Raw genomic sequence first — 15,556 nt, forward strand, 5'->3', positions numbered from 1 at the left:
TGCAGCACATTTAAGCTTGTTAAGTAGAAGTTATGGGACATAAAAAAAGGAAATTTTCTCAATAAATGTGACAATTCCCGGCAAGTCGGAAGTAGGACCTCATACTCATTACACAGTTCTTTATCACTAATATGCGTGTACACACACATAAGGAGCTTTGAATGAATGCACTGGGTTAAAACTGACTCGGTTCCTTGGACGGCAATGCCCTTGAATAACACACAGTGAAGCAGCCACTCAAGCAATTGGTTACTACCATGGAGGGCCTGTCACATCAGCACTGAACCTGTGCTATACTTTGTTTAACTTACAATTGGTGAAAATTATTTGTTTTTTACCATTTATGCAAATTAGCTTATTAATTATGCAAATTAGAGAATGGCTAGAAACTATTATACATCAGCTCATATTAGAAACACTTTGACCAAGTTTTCAACGCAATAATATTCTGCAAAATAAAAGTACACTGAACTATTTTGCATAAAATTACATATTAATGAGCCTTTTCAGTCATTTTAGCTCATTAACTATATTAATTATTGATAAAAACAATAAAAAAGAAAATGTAAATTTTTGTATTATGAAAACCGTATTTGTTCTGAGCCCTATACTTTGATCAGCTCATAATCTGTGGGAATTGTTAGGCTTTTACCACTACGTCGAAAAGTAGACCCACGTTAAAAGTGATATAGTTCACATGTCTGGTGTATATGGGTGTTAAATAAAGTAGACAAGGTATAAGGACTTCAATTAATAATTAGGACTTCAATTAATAATTTGTGATGCTTGTGGCGAGATGTAACAAGGCAATTCTCAAAATAAAATATATTGATATTAATCTGCCGAGTTATAAGGCCCGTCGATTACGAGCTGATCAAACTATACTCAAATAATCTGTATAAATTATGCTCAGAGCATTTCCTCATTACCAGAAAATGCCTCATATTCCACCTTAATGAATCAATTATCATTTTAGTAACATACAATTCAAGCAAGTCATGCCTTCATCTTTTAGGGAGGAAGTAATTTTTTCAAATCAATCAGAGTAAGTCTATACAAACATCCTTGTTAAAAAAGTGGTTGTGTTCACACACTCATAGAATTCTCGAGGTTCAGCATGCTTGAGAATTGTGATTCGTAAGTTAATTCTCGAGTGTCCATATGACTCGGGGTACTCAAGTTTGGTTTTGGTAGGGACGCGCTGAGATTTTGGAAGTGGACCCATAAATATACCAATTTTTCAAGAAATTTGGACCCATTGATATACCAAAAGTCAAAATTTTCGCCGAATTTAACCAAAATTGTCTTAGTTTTTGCAAATTTTTCCAAAATTTTGGGAAAATTTTGGCTAGATTAAGGAAAAATTGGGCTGTTTTCCGAAAAAATTGAGAAAAAATAGAAAAAAGGACCCATTCATATACCAAAATAGGCTTTGAAAAAAGGGTCATTGATATACCAGAAGGCCGAAAATGCTACCCATGTTTATGCACGCCCCCGTATGGTCATTTGTACTTCCGGATGACTCAATTGAAGCCTGGAATCCTCGAGTTTCTCAATGCCTGATGACCTCAGCTCTGCAATTACAACTGGAAGCTTACTGTGACCCATCTAGTGTGTGCGCCACATACTCATTCTCGCAAGTTTTTTACCAGATGCTCTGGTTTTCCCTCTGCATCTAAAATCAGACCTGTTCCCATATCCCTGTTAAGTCATATTCAGTTAGCATCCCTTTAATTTAGTAGCTTCTAAGCACTATTGGGTTTTGGCCGAAATAATGCATCATTCACATGGTGGTAGCACTCAAGGACCACTCGAGGGTCACTTGGGGAAATCGTGAAATCCCCTAAATTTCTTGAGGATGAATTTGGGGATGTAAACTTCGGGATTGAAATCCACAAAGCACTTCGTACTACAGATTTCTTCCAAGTTTTTGCTTGAGAACCATGTTGTTTAAGCAAATATAGCTCTCCATGTGGACGTGCCTATTATTGATCATCGTTATCTCTTTCTTCATTTTCCTTTTCCCCAGCTGGGGCTGAAAATAGGTCTTCCTATGTAACAAAATATCAAAAACAATCAAATGAAAAATACAATGTTGGCTTAGCTCAGTTTAACATTAAAGTCACTACTACTTACTGATTTTAGCTTCACTCCAGCTTTGCTCCATAAGCTGACCTATATTTATCCACCGGATAGAACAGAAAAACAACTAGGATGAAATACCATGACATATCCCCTCTGACTGGTCCTAAGAGTGACCAAAGGCTCAGAGCTTGGTACTTTTGTGGTCACTGGACAAGCCTCTATGCAGTGGTGATACCAGTTTATGTTTTCAGGGGAAAAAGTGAATTTCTGGGGGACAAAAATCAAGCTGTAGCATTCGCACGCTTGGTTTGCACCCTTGTTGGTAATTCATTGACTTTGTGTTGTGATCATTCTGATCATGGTTCCGACCACAGATAGTATGAACCAGTTGACCTGACAAAGATCCATTTTGAGGGTGAAAAGAGGGGTAAAGGTGACTTTTAATGGGGGAAGGAGTTTATTAAAATTGTCCAAAATGGTCAAATCTGTTTCAGATTTATGTTCTGAGAGTCTTGTGCTGAACATAGCCTGAAAAGCATCAAGAGTTCCACCAGGTCACACATGAAAGCCTCGATATCTGAAATTAACAAATCGGCTATTGCAGAACATGTAGCAGGTCAAAATCACGTAATTGGGTGAGAAGAGGTTCAGATCATAGTGCAGACAAAACAACTTGCTGGCTTAAAGAACCAATTTGGATTAGGAACAGGCTTTAACACCATGAATAAAGACAAGGGGGTGTACAAACTAGACAAGATTTACAATGACCAACTCGGCAATAAACGGCAACCAAAACGTTTTGGCTACAAGACCAAACAGTGTTGCCGTTTCTACTAGCATCTAGAAACACCACAGTGATTCATTATTTCATTGCTAACATCTACTTTCCAGGGGGTACTCCAGTTTGGTTTCGGTATTAAAGGATGTGCCTCCAAGAGTTGCTGTGGGACCCATATTTGTACAAAGTTTTGCCAAAAATGCCAGAGGACAGATTTTGGGCAAAATTTATCACAGATTTGACCTTTTTTCCTCAAAATGTTATAATCCATCTAGATATGACTTCATAAAGTTACGAATACCAAATACTAGACGGGTAACTTTAAGAAGGGTCCCTGTAGCAAATCCCCATTACTTACTAAGGGTACCTTTTGTAAGTAAGTTTAGTGAAATGGAACTTAAGACTTGTCGTAAGTTAGGAACGATTTTGAGACTTACTAAGCTTTGTAAAGTTCAGTGAAATGGACCCAGAAAGCATAAAGTAAGACCCATTTCAGTGGTACGTCCCTGTATAACCATTTGTGCTTCCCATCTTTCTTTTCCTCAGTGATTTGCTTTCTTCATAATTTTGCTTTAAATTCTTCATCTAACTCTCTCCATGTATCATTCTTCTCCTTGTGCACTAGCTCGGAAAATGTCAGACACTGGCATTGCTATAAGGCGCTACGGTCGCCAACATGGCAATCTCTAGGACACAGTTCCTTAACCCCAATATGTTTCTAAACTCAACAGAATGACCTTCGGATATGTTGGGTACAAAAACTCATGTCCCACAACTTGAGGTTAAAATTTGAGCTTTGCTTGTTCAATGAGGGTCATTGAATGATGCAACTGGGATTGATATCATTCTAGCTCGCAGTAAGGAGCATCACCTTGTTTTCATACAAGTCACAAGGTAAATTAACTAGTTTTGCCCACAAACAACCACCAGGGCATGATGTGATTGCTTTGGTGTGCTACAGTGTTGCTAAAACTTTTCAGTACAAGGTGCAGCGAATTGACAATTCCAAAAAAGCACCCAAAAGAGGTTGTGCATGAAATTATTGATTGGTTCCAAACAAAGGATTTGAACCAGTGTCCTTCACTCTAATCATGGCACAGTGCAGTCTATTCAATATTCATCAACCTATATGATCACAGTGCATTTGTTATGCGTGTGAGACTTAACTGTAGCAGTAGATTCCAATCATGCTTTCGTTGAATGCATTTGAGTAGTCCGCCATATTTACGGCATGATACGACATATGCACAACCTTTATACCTGATGTTTAGGTGGTTTTACCCAAATTTAGAGCATAAATCACTCAACTGGGCAGAAGAGCGCTTGAATGAGAAAACTTCAGGTACTTACTCACTGATCAATTAAATGGTCACAAAACCCATTGTTATTGCACTTCGGAACTTGAGAGACAATTTCCTTTTATAATTCAGCCATCGGCAGCACCAGGAATTTTTTCGGGGGGAGATCCGGAGGGAGCATGGGGCAAAGTGAATTTCAGGGGGGATCAACACATTTTGTGCACAATTACTGCAAAAATTAAGTGGACATTTTCGTAATTTTGGGGTTTTACTGGGGAGCAACTTGGGGGCAATATTTCTGACTGGGGAAATTTCCCCCATGCCCCCCACCTACACTGAATTCAGCTAAAATAAAATGAAGAAGTTGTTAAAATTACTGTCATGGCCTAGCACTTGCAACAGTAGCCCAATTAGGTGCTTAAGTTGCAGCATTGGCAACACTCTGTAAAGCCACTGTTGCAAATCCATTTCTGATTGAATGCTATTTCCTGTCTTCATTCACTTGGCCTTTTTACACTGCCACTATTTTGTAGTCAAAGATCACAAGGTATAGTAAGACTTTTTATCCTTTTCTAATTCTGTCTAGTCCATATATAGTAGTATGACGCAATTCATTGAGGGACAATTTCAAAGTTTATCCGATATGAATGAAAATCTCTTTGAACTAAGATTTACGAGAAATGGGCAGCAGTAAAGTGAACATTTTGGGGGAACAAAATCAAAATTTGACATGCACTGGTGATAGAAAGGTAAATTTGAACATCTATTGGAATTACGAAACTGTTTTCACAAAAATAACCACTGGTCACATGCCAGTGATTTTACAGTGGTATCCATACGCAGAGATTGTCCATTGAAATGTGTGTGATACTTTACGTTTAAAAAATGACATTAGAGAGCTTGCGGAATGAAGTTACTGGAACTTTAACGGCAACTTCAAAAATATCGATTCGATTTTGCTCAACTTCACTTCAACGCTAACGTCAGATTAGTTTCTGTACCAACAGCGCCTTGTTGTTTAAACTAGGAGAAGTGTATCAATGAGTGATCAAAAGAAGGGTATGTAAAAGCGACTGCATCAAATTTCTCCCTTTTGTTTGCTGAAGTGGTTTGTTGGTAACACTTATTACAATAGGCGCTTAGTTTGAATAAACATGGATTACATCTCTTGGCGATGACCAATGCAATGGGAATTAGGCCTATGTTATGAGCTAAACGCTAATATTATACTTCTAAACATGTTTCAATTAAATATTCTTGTGATATGCTTATATTATTGTCCCGGATTATTATAATAAAAGCTCAATTATTATTCCAGTAAACGCCAGCTTTGTCAATTTTATATTTCCATCAGGACACAAGCCCATTTTATCTGTTTGCTCTCCCTAGCCCCCCCCCCCCTACCACGTTTAAATTTAGTCAAGATCGGGGACAAGATGCTGATTATATATTCAGCTATAAAAAAAAAGTTGCAGTGATTTACATGTATAGTGCGCTACGCACAGACACAATGCCACGTTGATCCACAAGCCTCAGCACACTACGGCCTCATATCATTCCATAAACCATAAAACAACAACCTCATCTATAACTAAAGCATTTTGACCAGTTACCTCATACTTTAAATCTAGTGGCATTTTTCAAACTGTTCACTTTATTTTGATACACCCTGAAGTGGGGCACCCTATACAGCATGTGAGTATAGAGAGCTGCATTTATGTGCATCAGTAGCATAGCCAGGATTTTTTTCAGAGGGGGCAGGGGGCACTTTGACAACAATGGTCAAATATTGTCACAAATTGCCAAAAAGGCCATCAAGTCTTTAAAAACTCAGACGACCAGCATCACACAGGGAGGGAGTAAGGGGGGGGGGCAAGATTTTCCATGGGGGGAAGCTGGACCCCTGGTTATGCCACTGATGTGCATCAATGTGATACTTTCATGTTCTACATTGTGTGCTAAATGGGCGTAATGAAATACTGCAACTTTTACTGCCTCTTGAGGCAAGACATAAGGCATATGACCGCCATGGATTGCATGATGTGTATTATGTAACACTATTGCATTCAAATGACGCACTTTTACTGCATGAGATTTGTACAGTGTAGACAATCACTACACAAGTCCACATTGAAGCAGATTTGGTATCCCATTACGTGTGCCCCAGTCTATTTCCGGAAGAACACCCTCGTCATTCATGGCAGTTGGACTGGTGTAGACTTACACAGGACTATTAACTTGATGGTCATTCAACTCATCCACTAAGTATCTTGTCAATACAGACACGATGTGCTCATTCAATTTAAATTATCTCTTAATTATGGCTGCCGATACCAAAATGTGAGCTAAATGAAGCTTTAAACTGCATTTTAAGGATACTAAATCGTAGGTAAATTTCATGATCCTGTAACCAATCTAGTTAGCTCTAGTTTAGACCCAAGGCAAAATCCGACCAGTCAAGTATCAATAGCCAGTAGTATGCCGACACGTAGCTGATGCTTTGCTCTGACATACTCAATGCTCAGTGGCATTGCTCAATGCTCACCCTATGCATTCCTGGCCTCTGTCTCAAACATGCCCCTTTCTCATGGTGCCCCTTGACAGCTCTTTACAAATGGATCATTTATGGGCAATGTCTAAAACATGATAGTACTCCTTTAAAGCATGGATCACAAGTATTTCTGGTCTCTTGTCTAAAAAATGACTCTTTTAGACAAGTGTTTCTGGTCTCTGTCTAAAATTTCTATATGACCCTTTTCTCATACATGTAATGTTCCTTTAAGCATGGGGCACAAGCATTTCTGGTCTTTGTCCAAAACATTACTCTCTAAACGAGTGTTTCTGGTCTCTGTCTAAGAGACCATAGTATCCCATTAAAAGTGCCCCAGTCTATTTCTCTTTACATGTAGTGTTCCTTTAAGCAAAGATCACAAGCATTTCTGGTCAAACATAACCTTTGAAAAGATTGTCTACCACAAACTAACATCATGAAGATGATAGTTGTGATAGCTCTCTTTAAGAAGTGTTTCTGGTCTCTGTCTAAAACAGAGACCGTAGTATCCCATTAAAGAGCCCCAGTGTTCCTATTGAGTATCTTTGGTCAAACATAACCTTTGAAAAGGTTGTCTATCACACACTAACATCATGAAGATGTTAGTTGTGTTAGACACCAATGTTTTAATCATGAAGTGTACCAGATTTGCTAATCGAATATCACCATTAAAGAAACCAACAAAGCCACATCAGACTCATATGGATAGAATATTTACTCCATTTATTCCACTTGTTTCAAAAGCCTTGTTCACATGGGTTAAGTTTGTGTTAGGCTAACACTAAGCTACCACCCGTCTGAACAAGTATCGGGTTAACAAACACGAAGCTTAACATGAAAGATTTACCATTGAAAAATATCTGTGGTAGCGCACAAACATAAAGCGATTGCTGCAGCTAATATGGAGTGCTTAGAGTTAACGACTGTAAGGAGGGACTGTGTGGACAAGTATCAGTGTTAAACGATAACCTCACATTCCTCCGTCTTATGTTAACATAGAGGTAAGCTTCCATCTGAACAAGCCTAAAAAGTGTAATAAATATTCTGAAAGCACTCAAATATAAAGCCTATCCATACACATAGGAATGAGAAACAGAAACACATGGGCAATTGGGCATGCTTTTCTCTGCCTAAGCCTACATGTTATATGAAACCAGGAGTTCAAGAAAATGGTGTCAAATATTTAGATCACTCTAGCATTTTAATTAATTTCTTCTAGAAATTTGCAAGTCTGGCATAATCACTTAAAGCTCCAACATAATTATTTGTCAGTTCTACTGTTGTAAGTGCAAAACATTTGAGTTGGAAATTGCTGCTTCAAACAAAAACATTTATAATTATTCCAGATATGATTTGCTCATTACTGTTAGGGCATCTGATTGCAACAACGTCATTGGTTTCCCATGTATAAATATAGGCCCTAACTATCTTACTTATACAAAAACGAGTCTAGCAGAATGATTTTGTAAAGCTCTAGTAAAAGCAATCCATGCACTACCCCAGAGGGATATTCAGGGAAAAGGGCAAGCTATCCCTTTTGAGAAGTCTTGCCCCTGTAGGATGCTGGCTGCCCTGATATTTACGATTTTTTGCCTTTTTGTACTTTTTAGACCATTTTGACAATTTGTGTCAAATTTTACCTGTTGAAAGTTACCTTGCCCCCACCCCCGGAAAAAGTCTATAAAGTTTCTGCACGCCACACTTCTACTTAAGGTGGTATTGGATGCATTTTCTAGAAATTAGAAAATGCTTTGAGCATAGTTTTAAACAGATTAATTGAGTAGGTCATTGATCAATATGCCTTTTGTTTGAGACAAATCGGACATACGGTTTCCATAATACATCAATTTATATTTTCTTTGTATCCTATTGTTTTTGTCAATAATCAATATAGTTAATGAGCTAAAAGGACTGGAAAGGCTCATTAATATGTAATTTTGCCAATATTGTGCTAAAATCAATGCATAAATGTTCAGGGTACTTTTATTTTGCATACTTTTGCACTGAAACTTGGTCAAAGTGTTTCTAATATGTTCTAATGTATTATATAGTGAAGCCGCCCTCTAATTTGCATATTTGCATAATAAATGAGCTAATTTGCATAAATGCTAATTAATTATGCAAATATGCAAATTAGGGGCGGCTTCACTATATAATACATTAGAACATATTAGAAACACTTTGACCAAGTTTCAGGGCAAAATTATGCAAAATAAAAGTACCCTGAACATTTATGCATGGAATTTTAGCAAAATATTGGCAAAAATTATATGTTAATGAGCTTCTCCAGTCATTTTAGCTCATTAACTTGATTGATTATTGATAAAAACAATAAGATACAAAGAAAATATAAATTGATATATTTTGAAAACCGTATGTCCGATTGACTCCAAACAAAAGGCATATTGATCAGTGTACTTTGCTCTACTCAATTAATCTGTTGAAAACATGCTTAGAGCACTTTTATAATGCCTCCATAACCACCTTAAGTCGCAATATGAGGGAATTAACCCCAGAGCACTACCTGTCGATCTAACATTGCCTCTGATTGGTCAATTATGTGATATCTTCACTTTAATCCCCAATCAGAATGGAGCTTTGCAAATAATTCACCCCAATTTTTTTGCGTGGTGAAATTATACTAACAATGTTGCTGGTTGGTCCAATTGATAATGAAAACTTGTTTTTGACCAATAGGCAGGTAGTTCTCAGGTTTGAAATAGTTTGTAATCTTTTAGTATCTTTGGCAGCATAAGAAAGAGAAACCTTTAGGGCCTTTTGCCAACATAAACATAGCTTTGAATTAAAAACAATAAAGGTATCAGGAGGCAGCAATAATAGATCTTCCCTACTGCATGAACACACAAGATAATAATAACATTATTGGTTGAAATTAATAATTGCATGACACCATGTCTGCTAATATACTAACAACTTCATGTCATATAGCAATATTGCACCTCCCGTCTCCTCATTTTCATTTCAAACATCTCAAGATGTTCTCCTCTCCTGCAATGGTATATCTATGCAGCTGTGATTCTTTCATTATCCAAGTCAATAACCTGTACACCATGTGGATTTCTCAGTTACTTCTCCCGATGTATTAATACGACTTCATCTGTTGTTGTGTCGACCAAAACACATCACATGTACGAAATCCTTATAGACATTGAACAAGCAATCTTTTAAAAACGACAATGCACGGTTTAACATTCAAGCTTCACTGTTATAATATGGCCATTGTAGGAATAGAGATAAACCTGTGATGCAAATCTGGGCCAAAGGCTCCGAATACAATTCTTTCAATGCATCGCTTCCTCTTGTTAACCAGAAGTGACAAAAGGCTAACAGCAAGGATAGCTTTTAGTGTATTATGTGCATATCCTCAATTGTGACTACAAAAGAATTTAAGAGAAATAAGGATAAGTTTCTTATAAAAGTTTGAAATGTTGATGCGAAAAGTGAGTTTCTTTATACATTAGTAAGAAGCAGTGGCGTATATATCAAGGGATGGTATAGGAGGCAGACTGTCCCTAGAAAATACAATTGGATGAAATTGGAATGGAAATTAATGTTAAATCAGCTTTTTTTGGAACCTGTTTCCCTCCAAGCAGAAAAAATTACAAGATTTATTACCCTTTAGAATGACCATGCTGATATGAATTCAAATAAAATACCAAATATCCAGACGCACAATTTGAGTAAATCATTTTGGACTGCATGTCTCACCTACAAGTTGAGCTTTTCTTTCAATTATAATGTAACATGACATGACATGATACGACATGACATGACATGACATGACATGATATGACATGACATGACATGACACGTCACAATACAATACGACACCATGACATAAGCGCTTCTAAAGCACCTTTACATTTCTATTTGACTCCCTAATATAAACTTATTCATTGCAGTAAATGGCTCCACAAGTAAATGTTGTCAACATGCAAGCAAAACATGGAAGTGGTAAACTGGTTGCCATGGTGACACATTTCAGCGGGTCCCTTAAAAATATGCTAATCATTTCAAATGCAGACTTCTGTTGATGAAATGCGAATGTTTACGTGACAATTGTACTAATAACAATGACTTATTCAAAGCACAATTTAACAATAAAGAATAGGAATCCAGTTATAAAAAAAAAAACACACCCAAATCAGAGAAGCTTAGTTATGGCGAGACTCCTACATATATATCTTGTTCCATTAAAATGCTATCAATATCACATGAAAGACATACATCCCATCCTTAGGGCCACACTTAAGATTTGTCATGATATTGCTATATTAGTATAGGGTTATTCAAACAATTTTGATCTATTTAGACTGTAATATCTGTATCTGAATCACCAGAGCAAAAGTGATGTAGAGCAGGGTTACCATGAGATCACCATGACAGACATTTTGTCTCAAATTTATAGCACAGAAAGAGGTCCTCTCAAAACTATTACAACAGTAAGGGCCTATGAAAACTTAAGAACAAGACAAATGTTCACAATTTCTTGTATCACTAAATACAAGCTCACAAAGGCAAATTGCAGTCTTTGTTAATGGAGGTGTGCAAGCATTGCAAGAGGAATACATTACAAGTGCCTTAAACAATATTGATTATTTTACCATCTTATTTAGTCAAACAGTACCTGTAGTATATCCCATGTAATAAAACTACCAACAGTCCACAACCAAATATCTCAGGTGAAGGTCACTTTCTATTAACTTGATGACTGCACAATCTTATGTACATGTAATTACTAATTGACCCATCTGGATAGGGTAATCATGGTAATGCCTCTGCCTGGCCTGTATATATATGTGGTCACCCCTGTGACGGACAAAAAACCTCTTAGAGGAACTTAAGTTGTGAAGCGAAAACAAAACTTTATTTAAGGAAGTAACATACTTTCAGTGGTGTAGCTAGTTGGAGCCAGGAAAATTTAGAGTTCATTCAGTGTTTATCCAAATGATGCGCCCAAGCTTGAGTCTTTTGTCTTGCAGTGTGACTAATAACCCACTTGACCAAACAAAATGGGAAAAGTTTGATGCACTTGTCGGCTGCTACATGTGTCTCATTTCACATAATAGCTAGGAATAAATACCAGACTCATCTCAAGTGGAGGTTACTTCAAATCATCACTGGAGTCACATGGTTAAGGAGGCTGTGTACTCTCAGACATGCATGTAGTAAAAGTGCAATAAGGCCAAAAAAAAAAAAAAGGTTTGTCTCACGAACATTTGCCAAAAAAGCTAAGTGCTATGCTTTTTTTTTTTTTTTTTTTTGGTTTAGAAGCTATGCTAATGCGTTTTTTTTTTTTTGTTTTTGTTTTTTTAGCCTGAGACAAATGAAAATCACAAGACAGGTATTGGAAAACTACAAGTGGTCTTACAATGAAAGAGAAGCAACAAATTTACAATGTTAATATTCTGTAACTGTATTTTATTTGCCTTCCTAGAGCTGATCACTATTAAAAATCAGTGCAAAATACAAAGTTACGATACAAATGTTGGTATGAGCGAGATTTGATGTTTCCATAGAGGTGAATATAACTAATCGGCGCACCGATGCAGTGCCCAATTCCTCAGCACAGTCCCCCTGTTTTAACTATACGAATCTGAACAATCATGTTGAAATAAACGGTAAAAAATTCGTTAAAAAACAGCTACAAAAAATACAAAAATTTATGAAAACAACATGGCTTCACTCGATCGCAGAGTTCTCCGTAGGCTAAGTCCTTTTATATTGCATCCACTTTGCTTCCGGCTTTACGCTCCGTGCCGTTGCAAGGATGGCGTGAAACTAGCGAGACTGAGGCTACGGTGTGGGTTACGGGCTATCTGCAACACTAATGGCATACGCGCTGCCTGACATTTTCGATGGTTTTCTGACATTGAGGAATTCATTTTGACTACGTTGGTCGAACTATCGGGAACCGAAAAATCGGGAAAAAAAAAACCTTTAAAAAGGCGGTCAGCGCGTAGACAAACGCGCTGTATCGCTTTCACATACTTATGCGCGCGGGTTCGTGAGGCAAACCTTTTTTTTTTTTTGGCCTAACTTTGTAATTATTCGCGCAAGATGCTGTATTTATTGAGTTATCGTGTACCTAAATCGTCATTTTACCGAGAAAATGAACATTAAAATAATGGCCATTGAAGTTTAAAGTGGTCACATTTTGCACTTTCATCGAATCTCGCAGGAGAATGCGGCAGTTTTTATTTTTCTACCTTACATTACATAAACATCGGGTAAATCCACGGCCCCTTGAGAAGTTTGAGCGAAATCCATTCATAACTTGATATTTAAATCGGGGAAAGAACTTGAAAAAACCCACATTTTATCAGCTAAAACGGAGCCATTTGACCACTAGGTTTTTGAGCTTCCGTGGTGTTTCCATAAGATGCGCAGCGCATGCAGATAAGCGTCGCGTATGCGTAGCGTATTTGTGCGTTAACAAATTGCGCGATACGCAACGCGATGTTGCGCGCGTGTACCCTGCTGGTACAACAAAGATTGTCTTTCCTTTTCAATTTCAAACACGAGTGGAATAGTGAAATAAAATCCTTAAAATATTGCAGTTGGAGTTTACAAATCTGAATTTTCATTCCTTGTATTTATAAAAAACATAACAAAGTACAAACATATCAAAAAACTCAATTTTGCGAAAGAAACAATGTCTAGAGTACACAGCTGCCTTAAGGAGTGTCCTCTGTATTCCTAAACCATATGACTTGGGGATGATTTGAAGTGATCTTCACCTGAGGCGAGTCCGGTATTCATTCCTAGCTATTATTAAAAAAGAGACACATGTAGCAGCCGACAAGTGCATCGTTTTGATATGGATGTACACATATGCCCTTCTTTTGATCGCCCATTGATACACATGTCCCGCTGTTGGTGCAGTAAACCAATCAGACGTTATGTTGAAGTAAATCTGAGCAAGAAATTAAATCGATATTTGTGAAGTTGACATGGAAGTTGAAGTAAATTTTCAAGCTTCATTTTGCAAACTCTCTATTCTCATCTGCCCCATCCCATTACCCACATTGATATTATGTACAAAGGCATATTGGTCAGTGTACTTTGCCCTACTCTATTAATCTGTTTAAAACATGCTCAGCCTATTTTCTAGTTTTCAGAAAATGCCTCATATACCACCCTAATTTGTTTGTTTGCTTTATTTTTTAATTTACATTTTTTATGACAAGGAATATCAAGGCATTAACAGCATGAAACTAGCATCTTGTACTCGGGACCGATAGCTATTGACCTCATGCTGAAGCTGGACAGCAGTCTGATAACACTTGTTCATTCATTTATTTGATTGTAGTGTTTTGTTTGTTCATTTTGTTGGTGTGTTGTTTTTCACTTCATCAGGAAAACAGGCCTGGAAACAGGGCTGTGTCTGTGTTTTATCCACAGATGATGCACCATCACTGATAAGGTAATGTCAGCGCTATGTATAACCATACTTAAAGAATTACTCACCTTAACCATAGTGTCTAGGGACTGTACATAGGATCTCTCCACGTCTAGGAATGTCAGCATTATGTGTAACCGAATATCCTGTAAAGAGACAAAAATACAACAAGAATTTAATTATGTTACTTTTTTCCATATGAGATGAATTTTGATATTTCAAACACTTCCGTCACATACTGTAACAATGTACTACAACCAATATTATCTTTCTTCCTTACAGGCATTGTTGTTAATGGTACTCTATGTCTGACTGTAAAATACATGAAAGTTCCAACAGAATAGCATGCAACCAGGCCCGACGCAGGATTTTTTTTGGGGGTGCTGATTTTGAAAAAGTGGACCTTTTTTTTCCAGGGGGGGGGCGATTTTGTAAAAAGTGGACTTTTCCTCAAAATTTGGACCTTTTTGGCCAAAAAAGCGTAAAACCCTGATTTTTTGCTCTCTCACGCGCAAATTGTCATATTTTGGGACCTTTTGTATACTTTTGCACATTTGGGGGGGTGCGACCGCACCCCCCGCACCCCCCCTGCGTACGGGCCTGCATGCAACCTTTCATGGCTGGAGTGAAGGGCTGTATGAACTCAAAATCCCAACAAAAAATACCTGTATGTTTTTTGAAAAGGTTGGCACCAAGAACCCAAAAGTAAAATTAGACCTGCTTGAAAAGGGAACGGAAATAAGAATGAACCCAACTCTCAAGGACACATCCAGGCCTGGAAAAAATGAGGAATGTGGGAAGCTCCTTCCAGGGAAATCTGGAAGATTGGATAGAAATTAAGATCCTTAAACAAAGAAATACATAAGAATTTGGAGGGAAATTTGTCTTTTTGAAGGGAAATTTTGATCATCTTCCAGGGAAATTCATTTTTTCCAGCCCTGGACACATCACTATAATACCTTGTTTGAAATGGTAGTTGAGTTGAGACATTGCAGCTATTTTTCATTTTAAGTCCATTTGACTCAGTCAAGTCGCACTGTACAATTTCGATGGAGACAATTATGAAACCTTGTTGAGTCAAGTTACATCCATTTTTAAAGCCATCACTTTAAGAATTATGTGGTTCGTAATTAAGGTGGCTTTAATAAGTCACAAGTCATAACAAGACTTAGTAATAAAGAAGTAATAAAGATGAGTGCATCACAATGTTAAACAAAAAATAGTAACTGGTCTATTGATATGCTTGAGTAAACAGCATATGACCACATCAATGCTCAAAACTTTTGCTGCTCCATATCTGATATGATGCAGTGGGTTTTTTGCTCAGGTCAGTCCCCAAAAAGACATGATGCATACTGACCAATTGTTTGGTGTGACATCAAATGTCATCGCAAATGTCACTTCATCTATAGATATTCCAA

The 15,556-nt window shown here is 37.4% G+C and overlaps 1 protein-coding gene across 1 annotated transcript in view; it reads right to left on the bottom strand.

Moving 5' to 3' along the window:
* LOC140161159 (rho guanine nucleotide exchange factor 17-like) overlaps nucleotides 1-15,556 on the bottom strand; it is a 222,817-nt gene that overhangs the window by 69,959 nt on the left and 137,302 nt on the right. The window contains exon 2 of the mRNA XM_072184592.1: nucleotides 14,204-14,281. Coding sequence (XP_072040693.1) covers nucleotides 14,204-14,263 — 60 coding nt within the window. The 5' untranslated portion in view covers nucleotides 14,264-14,281. The remainder of the gene's footprint in view (nucleotides 1-14,203; nucleotides 14,282-15,556) is intronic.

This window comes from Amphiura filiformis, chromosome 9 (genome assembly GCF_039555335.1).
Source record: "Amphiura filiformis chromosome 9, Afil_fr2py, whole genome shotgun sequence".
Lineage (NCBI taxonomy): Eukaryota > Metazoa > Echinodermata > Ophiuroidea > Amphilepidida > Amphiuridae > Amphiura > Amphiura filiformis.